Genomic DNA, 17788 nt, shown 5'->3' on the forward strand with positions numbered 1-17788 from the left:
GGAACCATTTGGTTGCAGGTTCTATCCCTGGCCTTGCTCATTGCGTTAAGGATCTGGCGTTGCCGTGAGCTGTGGTGTAGGTTCCAGACATAGCTCGAATCTGGCATTGCTCTGGCTGTGACATTGGCCATCGGCAGTAGTTCCAGTTCGACCTCTAGCCTGGGAACCTCCATATGCCTCGGGTGCAGCCCTAAAAAAGACAAAAGCCAAAACAAAAAAAAACAAAAAAAAACTTCTGGAATTTCAAACCCTTATAGAGGATTTTGAGCTTTACAGTGTTTGTGGGCCGTGAGGATGGTTTTGAATTGGGCAGATTCACGAAGAATTGCATTTCCAAATACATGTTAAAATGTGCTCACTTGTCTTACTCCGGTTTGTTTTCATTGACAATAGTTTAAAATTTAAGAGCTGGACATTGAGATCTATCTTCTTGAAGAGAAATCCTATTCATTTCAATGAAATTTTCTAAATTCAAACCATATCAAGGCAAGTCTTGCCTTTTGACCTAAGGAGGTATAAAGTTCTGAGATGATTGCTGCTTTTGATTGTAAAAATTTTACTGAAACTCATATTTGCAAGACTGGCCTGCGTTTCACATTGTAAAAGAAAAAAACCTTATGATCTTTTAAAATTAAGTAGTTTTCAGATTTAAGCTATACCTAAAAACTTTTTACATAGATGGTCTAAGGAGAATGATAAGAGAACTTTGATTCTCTCTTTGCTAAGAAGCATATTCGGTTTCACAAATTTTAAATATTAAATTCCATGAAGGCCAAGACAGAGCAAGAAATGTCAACAACTAGGAGAATATCGACACTTCAATTTAATTAAAGTATATGCTACTGCACAAATCTTATGTCACGTTTTGTGTTAATGAAGCTAAAATAAGTATTATTAATGTGACATTTGTGAGGAGAATTGATTATCTGGCTTTCCCCAAACTGGCCCATGTGATCGTGTCTGTGATTGTAGGGTAGTGTCCATTGAGGGCACAGAAACATCGCTAACTCCTGGGAAACTTTTATTTTTTATTTATTTAAAAAAAAATTTTTTTTTGTCCTTTTAGGACTGAGTTCTTGGCACATGGAAGTTCCCAGGCTAGGGGTCTAATTGGAGCTGTTGCTGCCGGCCTACGCCACAGCCACAGCAATGCAGGATCTAAGCTGTGTCTGCAACCTGCACCACAGCTATAGCAACGCCAGATCCTTAACCCACTAGGCGAGGCCAGGGATCGAACCCGCAACCTCGTGGTTCCTAGTCGGATTCGTTCCACTTCTCCATGATGGGAACTCTGAGAAACTTTTAGATTTAGTGTCATTTAGAAGAAATGAAAGGAATTGTTGAGATGACTAAGCCTCTGTAATAGAAAGACAACTATACACATTTTACTATATAGTTAATATGTCAACTTACATGATATATCAAAATTGGCACTTCAGATGTTACAGTGAGGCTTACTTATACTAAAAATTATTCACTGTTTATGTGAAAGTCAGATTTGACTAGTTATCCTTCATTTTATTTGCAGTCCTAGTTATTATCCACTGGTACATTATTTTTTTTGTTGCGCAGATTATTCCTGCTTTGACCATTGAGACCTCTTTTAAGTTGGCCCCTGTGTGTTCTTTTGAGATGTCTTCATTCTTTTGTTTTTTGAGCACTCTCTGACTTTCTTGTCCTATAAATTGCTCTTAGCTTGCATTGTATTTTCCCAGCCCCAGGCCAAGAATCAGCTATTTCTCCAAAGAGCCCAGTTTGCTTTTATTGGGCAATGGTATTTAGAAACCAAGATTGGGTGTGGGCTGTGCTGGCTGCTCCTGGGGATCATACAGCTTTAAAAGTTGGGGTTTATATCATAGTATAAATAATAGCAGTGGGGTTTTGATATTTATTTTTAATTTTTAATAAGGAATTAATTAAAATTCTTATCAAGGAAAGTTGAGACATATCTGATATATTATGTGTCTCTCTCTTTAAAGTTAAGTTTTGTTTTTATTAAAGTAATGCTTGAACATAGATGAAAAAGTAAAGTAGGAGAGGACTCTGGGAAGATGGTAGTGGCATAGGTTTTGAAACCCTTCATGTAATTAGAACAACTAGTACAATAAAACCAAAAGCAATGGATAATATCAATAACAAATATAAGTGACAAGGTATCTCCATGAACCTCAAATAGGAGTGAGGGGAACAAACCATAAGCAATTTTAAGACCAATGTGGTATCAGAAAGTGTGAGGAGGAAGCTCAGGGAAGACCAGGGGACTAGACTATTCTCAGAACCAGGAAACCCCCAAATTGCCATCAGATACATGATTGTGGCTCACTGGGCCATTCTTAGGGTAGCATCAGCACCTGGAAGGAGACTTTGATGGCTCCTGAGAATGGATGAGTTCACGGAGAACATGGAGTGTCTGTTCATCTTTGTCCCATGATTTTCTAGAGTATCAAATTGAAGCACCTTTTCAGGACAAAGCCCTGCACCGAGTAGACTTCTGTGCAGGGCAGGTTCCCTAGGGGAAAAAGGAAAGAGAAGATCCAGAAAGACATGTTGAAGCAAATAAGATGCAGAAATATCAATGTGTGTGAGATTGCCTCCCCTCCTCCTTTATGATAAGAGAGAAAATAACTCTATTCTGTAAAGCTAGAAAAGCTGCTTTGGCCATACCGCCCTCAAACTACTGAACAATTCATTTTACTTGAAAATAACTCATGGAAAATTATTAGTTGAATCCCGTACAAAGCTATAAAAAAAAAAAAAAAGAGAGAGAAAGGAGTGAATAACATCGCCACAGTTAATGAAAGCAATCTAGAAAGAGGTAAAATGATCATTTTTGCAGATATCTGATGATCTATCTGGAATATTCAAAAGAATGAGAGGATTACTCCAGACAAGGAGAGAAGTTAGCCACATTGCAGGTTATAACGTTCATATACAAAACCCAATAGATACCATTAGGAAAGCAATGAAGAGTTGGTGTCGAAAACAGGTAGATAAAGCGAATGACTGAGCATTTATTTTTCAGTGATTCCTGTATGAAATTCCCCTCATGGTAATCTAGTCATTGATGAAGGGAAATTTCTCTTTTAGAAGTAGTCCCACTAATAAATCAAGTTAGGGTAATGGATTTAGGAGCCACCTTTTGGCAATCCCTGAAGAATTAGTACATCTAGGCAGTGATTATCAGTAGCTGCTAACATCATCAAAAGGGCGAGAGCCAGATGTCATGATGTTCCAAAGGAAGTATGCAGTCAGTACCAGTAGGAATAGCTTGAATCTGAGCAAGCCTCTAGATGTAGGTACTGACTTACAGGGTACAAAGGAACATCATCAAGACAGGATTTCTTTGCTGTACTCCTATCCCCAAGTACCTTTCTCCTACTTTTCGGCTTTAATTAATATACAGTATTTATAATCTTTTTAAAAAAATTTTAGTTTTTTTTTTTTTTTTTTTTCTTTTTTCTTTTTAGGGCCTCACCCATGGCATATGGAGGTTCCCAGGCTAGGGGTCAAATCAGAGCTGCAGCTCTGCAGCCACAGGCAGTGCCAGATCTGAGCCACATCTGTGACCTACACCACAGCTCATGGCAACGCCAGATTCTTAACCCACTGAGCGAGGTCAGGGATCGACCTGCATCCTCATGGATGCTAGTCAGATCCATTTACACTGAGCCATGATGGGAACTCTTGTAATATTTATGATCTTAAGAGGACATAAATACTGTTCTTAGTGTGGCCCCATAGTGTACTGTGATGAAATTTCTTTCCTTGCTCAACTTTTTGATTTTCCTAATTGTAATTGCCTCTTCTTTTCATATGTTGGTAACTAATTGAATTAATTAATACAATTTTAGTCACACAGTGAGGCCCCAGACTATGTGATAAAACCAGAAAACTCCTCTGGAACAAATCAGAATTAGGTCATTTATCAGTGTTTCTGTCCCCTGAGATTGTGCTTGTGGTTCTGTTGCCCTAACCCAGTCTGGACTGTTTGATCTCCACATGGCTGTTAGGAGATGTCGCAAAGCTGATTGACCAGTCTAGTTTTTAGGGTATGTAAGCCTAAGCAGCATATGGAGATTCCCAGGCTAGGGGTCTAATCAGAGCTAATGCTGCCAGCCTACACTGCAGCCATAGCAGCGCAGGATCTGAGCCGCCTCTCTGACCTACACCACAGGTCACGGCAGCACTGGATCCTTAACCCACTGAGAGAGGTCAGGGATCAAAACCCTGCAACCTCATGGTTTCTAGTCGAATTTGCTTCCCCTGCACCCTGATGGGAACTCCATGCCTAGCTGCTCTTAACGTCAATTGATCAAGAAGGGCTCACAGCCTTTTCTGTGCTTCCTTTTTATTCAGTCTGACTCTTCAGACTGATTTTCACCATGCTTAGTGTCCCAGTTCTGAGCCTCTCAGGTTAAGCCTCGTCAGAGAATAAATCTCTGCCAGGACCAGGGCTGGGCAGGGTCTAGGGGAAAGGACTTGTTCCTAGATTCACTCCAACTTTTCATTTTGGTTTTAGCCCCTCCTTGAAGTTCAGCTTCCAATTCTTGAGTGTTTCTGGGCTTTTGAAGTTGGAATTGACTTATTTCTTATTGGTTTCCACCTTTGGTCATCATCCTTATCAGTGACCTCCTGTCCATTTGTCTCCCATCTCAAAATTTTTGTTTATTTCTTGTCTGTGATTTTCTCCTTATTCATTCTTTTTGGCCTGATGAGTTTATCACTTTAGTACAGATTGGTAAGGACGAAAGAGAAATGCTTGTGTTCAAGCCCCTACTGTATTTAACTGGAAATGTCTACCTTTTCTCTATTATATTGCTAACTTCTTTTAGATCCTCTTTCTTGAGAGCTTTTTATTGGGTTTACCCTTTTCTGGTCCACCCTGACATGTCTTTCTTATATATCAGAGTGCTTGTATTACTTTATGTGGAAACTGCTTTGCTTTCTTTTCATTTTGGGAGTTTTTGCTTCCATTCACTATGCCCTGGAAAAAGGTCTTTGCTCTTTCCTGCTCAAGCTGGAAATGGTTTTTTTTTTTTTTCTTTTTATTCTTTTAGCGTGATGTCACAGTATTCTGTTTTATTCTGAGTCTTTTCTGCCTACTGCTTTTTTGTTCTCTCCTCTAATTTTATTAGACTTTTTTTCGTGGAAAGATCATTTTTCTTTGGATTCCTCATTGGGTGGAAAATGGAGATGGTTACACTTCTTGGGATATATATATATATGTGTGTCTCACAGCTTCTTTATTTGTTCATGTTTTGATGGACACTTAAGGTTGCTTCCATATTTTGCCAATTTAAAATAATGCTACCATGAGTATTGGAGTCTATATATTATTTCAAATTAGTTTTTAGGTTTTTTTTTTTTTTTTAAATTGGTATACCCAGGACTGCAATTTCTGGATCATGTGGTAGTTATATTTTAGCTTTTAAAGGAACCTCCATACTGTTTTCCATAGTGGCTGCACCAATTCACATTCCCAACAACAGTGTGTGAGGGTTTCTTTTCAGGCATGAGAGTTTTATGATCACAGGTTTTGTTATTTTAAAAGACTGATAAGCATCAAAGGAGTCCTTTTACCTAAGGACCACCAGGATTAATGTCAAATCTTTATTACATTGTTATTTCTTTGAAAGTACTAGTTATCTTGAATAGACTCCAAGAGTACAGCTGAGAAGGAGGGAGAGAGAGTAAAAGTGTAGCATTGCAGCCCGTATTTTAGTGACAGAAGCAGGCTAGCCACTCTTGTTCTTGGAAATACGTGTTAGAAATAATACTGCATCTTCCCAGTTGTGTGTACATCTCTCTGCTTTTCACACTCTGGTCATTGTCGATGTGAGGAATCGTGACTGAAATCAAGGGGCCAGGAGTGACTTGACCTCAGTGACCATCACACCCACTTGTACGTTCTGATTTTGTCCAGATAGTGGCACTTTAAAATTCAGGCAGAATGAATGCAAAGAAAGAAATTTTATTTATTTATTTATTTATTTAATATTTGTCTTTTTAGGGCCATACCTGTGGTATATGGAGGTTTCCAGGCTAGGGGTCTAATCAGAGCTGTAACCACCGGCCTACACCACAGCCACAGCAACGTGGGATCTGAGCTGTGTCTGCGACCTGCACCACAGCTCACGGCAACGCCAGATCCTTGACCCACTGAGTGAGGCCAGGGATTGAACCCACATTCTCATGGATGCTAGTCAGATTCATTTCCACTGAGCCATGATGGGGAACTGTTTTTATTTAGATGTGTATATTTAAAGAGGTTTTGACAGATTTTGTTTCAGATGTGCCTGCTCTTCCTGAGCCTAGTCCCTGGGTCGTATTTAATACTGTTAGTGACAGGACAGACTTCTGCTCCCCTTTTCCTACCGCCTCCTGCAACCCAGCTGTGCTCTTCAATAGCTAGAACTATTGGCAGTGCTGTGGGAGATTCCCTGTCTTGTGGGCCCAATTTAGAAGGGATTTCATTGAGCTGTGCTATCACAAGCTGAGTTTAAAAAGAACACATTTCCAGAAATCCGTGCTTAGATTAAGGTCCTCTATACATTCTACAAATTCTTCCAAATTTATCGCCTTCCGTCACCCAAAAAAATCTATGTCCCATGATAGGCAGGCCTAATTTGGAGAGAGGGGAGGAAGGTGCAAACTTGAAAATAAGAGTCCCACTTCAGTCTTCAGTTGCTCATCCTTGCAGATCTCATTTTGGCGTTGCCTCCTCCTTGTGGGGGCTAGGAAATGTCCAGTTAGAACGGAGCCCCTTTGTCAGGTTGTTAGCATGTGTGGTGATTGGGGTTAGTCCGTCTGTCCCTCTGTCTAGCATCTAGATCTATTTTGTAACTGCATTGCCTGTTGACTGTGTATTATCTCAGTGTGGCCATGTTTTTTTTTTTTTTAATTTATGTATTTTTTTTCCCACTGTACAGCATGGGGACCAAGTTACACGTATATGTATATATACTTTCCCCCCCCATTGTTGTGTTGCAATGTAAGTATCTAGACATAGTTCTCAGTGCTATACGGCAGGATCTCACAGTGTGGCTGTTTAAAATTCAGGATGATAGAGCCTATTGTAAAGGTCAGAGGCAGAAGAAATATTAGTCAAGGAAGGTTTGACTTCCAAAATCCCTGCTGTTTAAAGAGGTCAGAGAATTCTGACTGAATTCTTCCCACCTTACCCTCACAACCCATTCTCCCGGTTATTAGTATAATGTAAGAATAGTGATTCTTCCTTGTGGTTTTCTTGTAATTCAGGGGGTCATCAAGAATCTAAGTAAGGGTTTTTTTTTATAAAGTTTAAAGTCACTTTTCAATCAATTTAGCATAAAACAGACATTCTTATAGGCATATCCTGGTATCATTACAGTGAACACTGTTGATTAAAAAATCTAGCAAAAAAAAACCAAAATAACCCCATCCTCCTTTCTAGGAATGAGGTTTTGTGGATCATAGACTTAAGCATGATTTAGTATCTCCTTGACTTGGGTGGAGGCTAGGTTCCCATGGACAATTCTGCCAGTGTCATAGCGATAAAGAAAGTTCGTTCTCAATTCCAGTGAGCTTGGTTCAAATTCTAGCTCTGTTATTAGCTATTGGATCTTAGATGAGGTACTTTATTTCTGTAGTCTTAATTTCTTCATGTTCAAATAGGGATTCCACTAGAACCAACCTCAGGGTGGTGTTATAGGGATTAAATTTAGGTAATATATTTATTTAAAGTGATCAATTCAAGGGATGCAACATATAAATACTTGCTATTGGCTGGGTATTTTTCTTGATTTCAAAAACAATGAGTTTTTACAGCATCTCCTTCAGGGCAGGGTGGCAAACGCTGTTCAGCTGGAATATTATCTTGACTTTTTCATCATCCATGCCAATGTTCCCCTCCAGTGGTCCAGACAATTGACAGTTCTCTTTACCTTTATTCTGTTAAAAAAGTATTAACATTCTCTCCTTAAATTCTATATCTCTATGCAGTTAGTGTCTGTTCATAATTGCTGATTAGCCCTCTGTATTTCCAGTTCTCTAAAGTGCTGTCTCAAGCCTGCAGTCTAAGGAAGGCAGTGATAAGCAGAAAATAGTGGCCCCATAAAGCTGTATCCCATCCATCCATGCACCTCACATCAAAGAGCCGAAGCTCATGTTTAGGGCTGATCACATACTGCTTTGCTCTAGCATCTTTTATTTAAATGTGATGATTTAATGAAGTTGCAAGAAAAAAGAAAGGCAAACCAAAGGCCTGAACCTTAATTAGCAAACAAAATAGGACCTCTCCTTCTGAATTATTCTTAGTGTGCTCATTTGATTAGAAGGATTTTATTATTGGCCTCTTTAAACACTTGGCACTTATATGCGTAATAATTACAGATCAGAACATTTCTGTGTATTTAAGATAGGACTTAAATATAGGAGACCAACTTTATAAGAATCTAATTCTTAAAGCTCAGACTATCTCATAGACATATCCTGTTCCATAGACCCACTTTTTTTTTTTTCACTGTGATAACTCTTAGAGAGGCATAACAGGAGTGTGTGATCCTTCCTCTAGAGCGAGCATGATTGATCTGTAAATTACAGTACATTTCCACAATGTGTGCATGTCAGTTTCACAGGGCAAATCACATTGACTGTTTTCCTACCAAATTTCTGCCACCACATTATTAATAGAGTATACTTTAACCATGACAGTTAATATATGCAAATCCACTCAATTAAATAGAATACTTTGTACTATTTATACGTCTATTTTTCTTGTGGATAAATGGGAAGTATCCTAAAAAAACAAGAGCATTAGCCTTGTTTTTCTAATTTCCTCAATTCCATTTCTTCAAGTAGTAAGTTTAATGTGGTCTGTGTTAAAACAGTTATATCAGCTTATATAAGGCAGTTTGGGAAAAAGTGAAACGGATCATTTTTAGAAAATTATTTGTGCCTTTCTAGGAAGAAAAAAATACTATCTTCCTATTCTACTACCGATTTTGTGACTGTTTCCTGTATTTGTTCTAAATATGTATTAACAGTTTATCTCCTAATAGGACTAAAGGGATAATTTTCACCCGTTTCTTTTTCTTTAACTTAGATTAAATTTATTCTTGGAGTTCCTGTCGTGGCTCAGCAGTTAGCGAACCTGACTAGCATCCGTGAGGATGCAGGTTTGATCCCTGGCCTTGCTCAGTGGGTTAAGGATTCAGCATTGCTGTGAGCTGTGGTGTAGTTTGTAGTCATGCCTAGGATTCCGTGTTGCTGTGGCTGTGGTGTAGGCTAGTGGCTACAGCTTCGATTCGACCCCTCACCTAGGAACCTCCACATGCCATGGGTGCGGCCCTAAAAAGACAAGAAGACCGAAAAAAAAAAAAAAATTCTTAAAGGAGCACAAAAGCAAACATACAGACTTCTCATTCTGATTTTAAATAATTTAGAGTGGAACTGTGAACACAATATTTTCCCCATTGAAGATCATTTTATACTGAAGTTTAACATAGGTTTGAAAGTTTCTATTTAAAACTTGGGCTCAGGAGGGTGATGGTAAAGTGTGACATTCGCAAGCTGTTTCTGGGTGATGAAAAATGCATGAGAACATAACCCACACAGGACTAGTCAGGCGCTTTTGAATGTAATTTTCCATTAAGTTTTACTTGATTCAACTCAACACATGGTTGGTTGATACTTTACAAGTTTTCTTGAAGAAAAGAATAAGTAGTCCATCATCTATGAATTCTTTCCTAAAATGTCTTTTGTTGTTCCTTTTCAGGCTGCAGTTAAATGTCTAAATATTAATGCTTCCAACCTTTCTTCTTTTCTAGTATGCACACATATATTTAAATTTTCTTTTATGTATTGATTTGGCTGCATCCCACGGGTCTTAAGATGTCATGTCCTCAATGTTACATATTTACTTAGGAATTTTTAATTTTGATTTTCTTTTTGACCTATATAGCTAGACTGTTTAGTTTGCTTTTTGTAATTTATTGTACTGTGTTCAGGAAAAATAACATGAAATGTTTCTGCAATTTTGAATATTGAGGGTTTTTTTTTTTTTGGCCTAATCAGTGGCTATTTTTTGTGCATATTCTGTGTGCACTTGAAAAGAATATATAGTAAATGCATATTAGGTTAAAAATGTTAATTCTAGTATTCAAGCTCATATATCCTTTGCTTATTGGTAATTTGCTTGCTCTGTGGATGTCTGAGTCATGTATGTTTGTTTCCCATTTGTCACCAGAACTTGACACTTTCTCATTTTATTGCTACCAGCAGTTGTTTCATACATGACAACACTATGTTGTTTGGCTCATACTACTTTATGATTACTAAGTATCCTGGTGGATTTTAATGTATGGGATATGCAATTTAATTTATTTGCTGTTTTGTGAATTCTGTCTTGCCTGCTGCCGATATTGATATAATGCATGATTGTATAAAAGCACTTATTTGTTATATTTTCTCCTTACTCCTTTATTTTCAGATTTACTCTTTTGTCTTAATTTTGTCTTAGTAGCACACTGCTAGATTTTCTTTGTCTTTCCAATCTGATAATCTTCTATTAGTAGAGGAAGTTTATAAATTTATAAAACTTATAAACTGTAGTCATTGCTATGTTTGGACTTCCTTTTTTTTGATTTTCTATCTTATATACTTTCTATTGACTGTCCCTCTTCTCTAATCCCCCTATTCCTGACTCTCTTTGCCTTACTTCCTTGTACCTTTCTCTCCTATTTTTTCCCTCCCTGATTTGTTTGGGATTTGTAAGTCTTATTTATTCTAGTAATTACCTTTTAAGTGTTAAGAAATATACTAAAACTTATACATTTGGAGGTAATCAGTATCTGCAGTCTGTTCTTAACAATCCAGTAAATCTCAACTTTCTTTTTTTGTTTTTGTTTTTTTTGCTTTTTAGGGTCAAACCCTGGCATATGGAGGTTCCCAGGCAAGGGGTTGAATCAGAGCTGCAGCCCCTGGCCTTCACCACAGCCATACCAACTCACGACCTAAGCTGCGTCTGTGATCTACACCACAGCTCATGGCAACGCCAGATCCTGAACCCACTGAGCGAGGCCAGGGATCGAACCCGCAACCTCATGGTTCCTAGTCGAATTCGTCAACCACTGAGCCACGAAGGGAACTCCTCAGCATGCTTTTATTTCCTCTTTTCTACCCTTCCTTGCCTCCCTGCATGTCCCCCATTCCTCTAACTGCATCTTTTTGTTGTTGTTGTTGTTTTTTAGGGCTACACCTGCTGCATGTGGAGCTTCCCAGGCTAGGGGTCTAATGGGAGCGACAGCTGCTGGCCTACACCACAGCCACAGCAATGCAGGATCCTAGCCATGTCAGAGACCTACACCACAGCTCATGGCAATGCCAGATCCTTAACCTACTGAGTGAGGCCAGGGATTGAACCTGCAACCTCATGGTTCCTAATCAGATTTGTTTCTGCTGTGCCACGACAGGAACTCCTAATTCCGGTTACTTTTTATCATTTAGAATCCCTCAAAATATCTGATTAGATATTGACACTCTTTTTGTTTGTTTGTTTACCATTCTTATTTCTGATTTATTCTTTTTGAATAGTAGCTTTTCAGTTAACTATGTCGCATTTTGGATGGGAAGGAGGTAAGAAGCATTGCTCAGTTTGCCACATAGAATTCTTATAAACTGTGACAGTCAGATTCATTGTGAGAATGTGTCATTTTTTTTAATAAGTTATATGAGAGTGCATGGTCAAGAGTAGTGTACTATAGACTTTCTTCAAGAAGTTCTTTCCCTAAGCTTCTAAAATTGGTTTCTTACAGAGAACCACAATCATTAGTAAATTTTTATCAATTATAAATGTATTTATAAGTGATTACATAATCCTTCTGAGATGTTTTAAATTCCTTATATAATTATCATTTTCTAAAATGTTTTTAAAATTTTTAAACATTTTACTGAGTATAGTTGATGTACAAGATGTGATAATTTCTGCTGTGCAGCAAAGTGATTCAGTTATACATATACACATATCCATTCTCTTTCAGATTCTTTTCCCACGTAGATTATCAGAATATTATCATAGACCTATACAGCAGGTCCCCATTGGCCAGTCATTCCACATACCTCAGTTGTACATATGCCAATCCAAAACGTCCAGTCCATCTCTCTCACCCCAACCACCCACCTGTCCCCTTTGGTAAACATAAGTTTTTCAAAGTCTGTGAGTCTGTTTCTGTTCTGCAAATAAGTTCATTTGGTCCCTTTTTTAAGATTCCACATGTAAGTGATATCACATGATGTTTGTCTTTCACTGTCTGACTAATTTCACTTAGTAGGATAGCTTCTAGGTCTACCCATATTGCTGCAAAAGGCATTATTTCATCCTTTTTATGGCTGAGTAGTATTCCACACTGTATGTTTTGGTAGTATCCTTTTATAGTGACATAAAAGTGATAGCTCACTTGTCCTTGTGGAGGACAACACTCCCCTTTTCTTGCTCTTTGGTGAAAGTTGGGGTGGGAGTTGAGCACAGCAATAGTAATGAGACCACTTGTTCTTAACACATCCGTGATCATGATGGGATGTACAGTTTCTAAGGAAGAGTTATTTTGTTGCAGGTAAACCTTAAGGATTAGTGTATCTAGACCTAAGAGAGTTCTTTTGTATGAGTGTCATCTGAATATGTCTTTGATTGTCTGCTTTGTGTTGCCAGTAGGTATCAGAGGGGTGACTATCTGATTGAAGTTTATATAGTCATGATTTACAACATAGGTCAGATAGTAAGTATTTTCTGTTTTGTTGGCTATATGATCTCTGTTGCAATTACAACTCTGTTGTAGCATGAAAGCCAAGACAATATGTAAATAAATGAGTGTGGACACTAAAACCTGGTTTTTGTGTAATTTCCACATGCTATGAAATTTTACTTTTTAGGTTTGCCCACCCCTATTAAAAATATAAAAACTTTTTCTTTCCTTTTCTTCTTCTTCTTCTTCTTTTTTTTTTTGCTTTTTTGGGGCTGCACCTGCAGCATATAAAAATTGGCAGGCTAGGGGTTGAATTGGAGCCACAGCTGCTAGCCTACACCATAGCCACAGCAACCCGGGATCTGAGCTGCATCTACAATCTATACCACAGCTTATGGCAATGCTGGATTCCCTGACCCACTGAGCGAGGCCAGGGATTGAACCTGCTTCCTCATGGATACTAATTGGATTTGTTTCCACTTGTGCCACAATGGGAACTTCCTAAAAACCATTCTGAGTTTATGGGATATACAAAAGTAGGTGGTAGGCTCAATTTGCCAGCTCCTAATTTAGAAGATTGCATAGTAACATGGAAAATATTCATAATATATTGAATGAAGAAAGGTAGGGTACAAAACAGTATCTGTAGTGTAATCCCATTTATGTAAAAAAGTAATCATCAGCATACAAAAAGCACTAGAAGAAGAGATATCAAAATATTAATGATGTGGAGTTCCCTTGTGGCTCAGTGGGTTAAGGATCCAGTGTTGTTCACTCCCAATGTCTGTGCAGCCCCTTCCCCCCATATTCATGGTGGTTTCCACTTGGCGATTAGGTTATAGGTAAATGCAAACTTCTACACCATGTTCATTTACATTTCTGAGTTTTGTACCCAGAATATTTACTCTGTTTTTTTAAAGGTTTTTTTTTTTTAAATAAATTTTATTGGAGTGTAGTTGATTTAAAAAGTGGTGTTACTTTCAGGTGTACATCAAAGTAAATCAGTGATACATATGTTGTTGTTTTTAGACATCAAAGTTCTTATCAGAAAAAAAGCTATTTAAAAACTGACAGAATGTACATTTGCAGCAAAATTAGGTTATTTATTGTTAATTAGTTTGATACAATCTGCTTTGTTTACTCTGCTTCATTTTTAGCCAACAAGTCCCAAATTTGGAAAAGCTGACTCATATGAAAAACTGGAAAAACTAGGGGAAGGATCTTATGCTACAGTATACAAAGGGAAAAGCAAGTAAGTTCATTAATTTTTGAATGTCTCACATGTGAAATATGCCTCTTTTCTTAGTACTGAGTATATTTAAATCATTTTCATTTAATATACAGTATATTTTCCTCCCTCAGGTTTCCTGTCATTGTTGTTGTCCTTGTTTTAACAAGTGTGAAAGTCAGTAGAATTGGTTTTCTCTGTGAGCAGCTTTTCAGACTTGTCCAATTTATCTTTTCTGTCCTATCTCTCCCCTAACTTTGTTTTTTCATCGGAGTTGGAACCGTCCAGTGTGAGTTCATTTCCAGGTGAATGATGTGATTAATTTCTCATGGAGGTTCAGCTTTTGCTTAAGAATAAGAGTACTCATTTGACAAAGCCAAAGGTATTGGCCTTTCCTGATGGCTTTTTCAAAAAGTTTTTTTAGGGCCACACCCATGGCACATGGAAGTTCCCAGGCTTGGAATGGAATTGGAGCTGCACCTGCTGGCCTATGCCACAGCCACAGCAATGCTAGATCCTCATCCCGCTGAGCAGGGCCAGGGATTGAACCTGAATCTTCATGGATACAGTCAGGTTCATTACTGCTGAGCCACGATGGGAGCTCCCCAATGGCTTTTTAAATTGAGCTTGTACTCTTTCAGAAGTCACTGAATTAAACTGCAGACTTTTTCTTTCTCCCTGTCTTCTCTGGCATCATGCTGCATATATTTCCACTTAGAAAAACAAGCTCTCCCTCCTTTACCCTTCCCCCCATGCTTTCCTGGCATTGGCACAGGTTTGGATTCTTAAAAGCTTGCCCCCATGGGTTTCTGATAGGCCTCCTCTCCCTTATTGATTAAGAACACAGAGTACTGTATTTGATGGCATGTGGATTGTAGACACTTTTAATACCCTTTCTTAAATAACTTAATAGAAGACAAAAGCCATGTTTTACCTTAATAACAATACCCCACAGTATTGAAAAAAAAATTCTAAACTATCCTTGTTTTGCCTCTCTTTAAAGTCATTATAAAAGATAGGGAATTTAACTAATTAGTCAGCAGCAACTGAACTGAATGACTAAGCTGAGTAATTAATCAAAAACAATTCTCCAAAGGATCATTCTAAACACATAATTGGAAATTTTGATTATGTGTCCATTTAGGTACTCTTTAGCTTTTCTGCCATGTATTCTTGCACCTTTCTTTATTCATGGTTTTCTTTCTTTTTTTTTTTAGGGCTGAACCCAAGGCATATGGAAGTTCCCAGGCTAGGGGTCAAATCAGAGCTGTAGCCGCTGGCCTGCACCACAGCTCACAGCAGTGCTGGATCCTTAGTCCACTGAGCAAGGCTGGGGATCGAACCTGCGTCCTCATGGATACTAGTTGGGTTCGTTACTGCTTAGCCACAATGGGAACTCCCTGTTCGTGGTTTTCAAGTTAAGAGAAAGCAGTATTCCTGATGAAGGGAGATAGGTAAGGAAATCAGAAATGCTATGAGTCAAAAATAGAGTATTATTTTTGAGATCTTAGACATTTGCTCCCCAAAAAAGCTCTTTTTAAAAAATTGGAATGAAAAAGTAAACATGATGGGGAATGGAACAAAGAACAAAATCATGAGGGCTGTTAATGACTTCTTTGTGTCATTTGAGCATTATGGATGCCATGGTAATGCCCTAATGGTTGAGTTAATTTCAGTGGTGGTTGTGTCTGAAGTTTTTGTAATTTTCCCTAAGGAAAATAGCACTCTACTGTATAAAAATTACTTCTGCTTTTGTTGTTAATAAAATGAAGATAACTACACTGGATTAAGCAATTCTTTTATATAAAATATGGTATATTTATTGTCTCAATTACTTCTCACAACACTCTGTAAGATGGGCCCCATTAACATCATTTCCACTGGAGCAGGCATCTTGCTGCTTAGAGAAATTTATTTATTTATTTTTTTTGTCTTTTTGCTATTTCTTGGGCCGCTCCCGCGGCATATGGAGGTTCCCAGGCTAGGGGTTGAATCGGAGCTGTGGCCACTGGCCTACGCCAGAGCCACAGCAACGCGGGATCCGAGCCGCGTCTGCAACCTACACCACAGCTCATGGCAATGCCGGATCGTTAACCCACTGAGCAAGGGCAGGGACCGAACCCACAACCTCATGGTTCCTAGTTGGATTCGTTAACCACTGCGCCACGACAGGAACTCCTGCTTAGAGAAATTTAGTCATGCATCCAGATCCATACAGATTGTTAGCAACAAAGTGTGTTTGGCTCATGTCTACATGGTTTCAAGCCATCTTTTCCTAACCATTGCACATACTGCTTCCACAGGATAAGGCCTTGCTTGGAAAGACTAGATCCTTGTTGAGGAGTCCAGATGGTTCACCCAGATGCTCTGACTTGTTTTAACTGTGGATCAAACAGAGGCAAACCTACTGTTTCATTAGAAGAAAATAAACCAATCACTTTGAAGTGTCTTCCCACCAAAGATGTGCTCAGCTGATTTCCAAATGCAAGATGTTTAGATTTATGACAAAATCTGGAGTTTCCATTGTGGCTCAGCAGATTACGAACCTGACTGGTATCCATGAGTATTCAGTTCGGTCTCTGACCTCAGTCAGTGGGTTAAGAATCCACTGTTGCCCTGAGCTGTGGTGTAGCTCGAAGATCTGGCTTGGATCTGGCATTGCTGTGGCTGTGGCATAGGCCGGCAGCTGCAGCACCGACTCAACCCCTAGCCTGGGAACTTCCATATGCCACAGGTGCAGCCCTAAAAAGCAAAAAAAAAAAAAAAAAAAAGAAAGAAAAGAAAAAGAAAAAAGATTTATGACAAAATCTTGAGAGACAGTTGAAACATTCTTGGTTTATTATGCCTGAATGAAAGAAAGACTGCCTTTTAAGTACCTGCAATCCTTGAGAAGGATAGTTCTGGACAGTTAATACTTTTCACTCCAGCAGCTCTCAGCAAGTCTTGCCAGCAATTCTCAAGCAGTTTAAAGCTTGCCGGTCACATGTACTATTTAATTTCCTTCAGCTGGAGATGAAAGCCATTGACCACTCACCTGCATTAGGAGATGACAGGCTGCCTGTGCTTATTTGCTTTACAGTGGCAAGGTCAGGCAGAGAACAGCAGTTACCTGCCATCTAGCAATGTTTGAGAGCTGAGTTTGTTGGTGTGTCTCCCAGAGCACTTCATAATTTAAAGAGTCAAAATGTTGGGATCCCTGTTCCGGTACTTCTTACCACTCTTCCATAGCTGTCTGCACCCCTGCCTCCATCTTTAACCATTTAGCATTTTCCCCAAGAGCTGCTATTGTTATCTTGCCGTAAAGCTGCCTGGCATTTTAGAGGTGCCACTGATACTTGATTGGTGAGTATCATATAGATGTGTGTACTGATTTACGGCTTTCAGGTTTGGATTTTGCCGTAGAACTCATTGTATTACTTTGCTAGGACTGCCAAAACAAAGTACCGTAGATGAGTGGCTTAAACCACAGAAATTTATCATCTTGTAATTCTGGAGACTTGATGTAAGATCAAGGTGTTGGCAGGGTTGGTTCCTTCTGAGGGCTGGTCCTGTAAGGGAGAGTGTGTTCCATGCCTTTCCTAGCTTTTGTGGTGTGCTGGTGTCTTTGGCATTCCTGGTTTGTAGATGCATCACCCTGATGTCTTTCTTCATGTTCACATGGTGTTCTCTCTCTCTGCATATTTGTCTCCACATCTACATTTCCCCTTTTTATAAGAACACTAGTCATTTTGGATTAGGGCCCTCTGTGATGACCTCATTTTAGCTTGGTTACTTCTGTACAGACTCTATTTCCCAATAAGGTCACAGTCTGAGGTATTAGGGGTGAGAGCATCAACATATC

General features: G+C 38.8%; 1 protein-coding gene across 11 annotated transcripts in view; it reads left to right on the top strand.

Annotated features, from left to right (window-relative positions):
• Positions 1–17788, top strand: part of CDK14 (cyclin dependent kinase 14) — a 631911-nt gene that overhangs the window by 144063 nt on the left and 470060 nt on the right. For all 11 annotated transcript variants that reach the window (XR_014815748.1, XR_014815749.1, XM_021102363.2 and 8 more), the window contains one exon: positions 13877–13971. Coding sequence is in view for 9 of the 11 variants with exons in the window: in XM_021102363.2 (XP_020958022.1) it covers positions 13877–13971 (95 nt within the window). In the remaining 2 variants the exon portion in view is untranslated. The remainder of the gene's footprint in view (positions 1–13876; positions 13972–17788) is intronic.

The sequence above is a fragment of the Sus scrofa genome, chromosome 9 (assembly GCF_054392235.1).
Source record: "Sus scrofa isolate SSC_HxYL_T2T_F1_AM1 chromosome 9, Sscrofa_HxYL_maternal_Yorkshire_Landrace_v2.0, whole genome shotgun sequence".
Taxonomy (NCBI): domain Eukaryota; kingdom Metazoa; phylum Chordata; class Mammalia; order Artiodactyla; family Suidae; genus Sus; species Sus scrofa.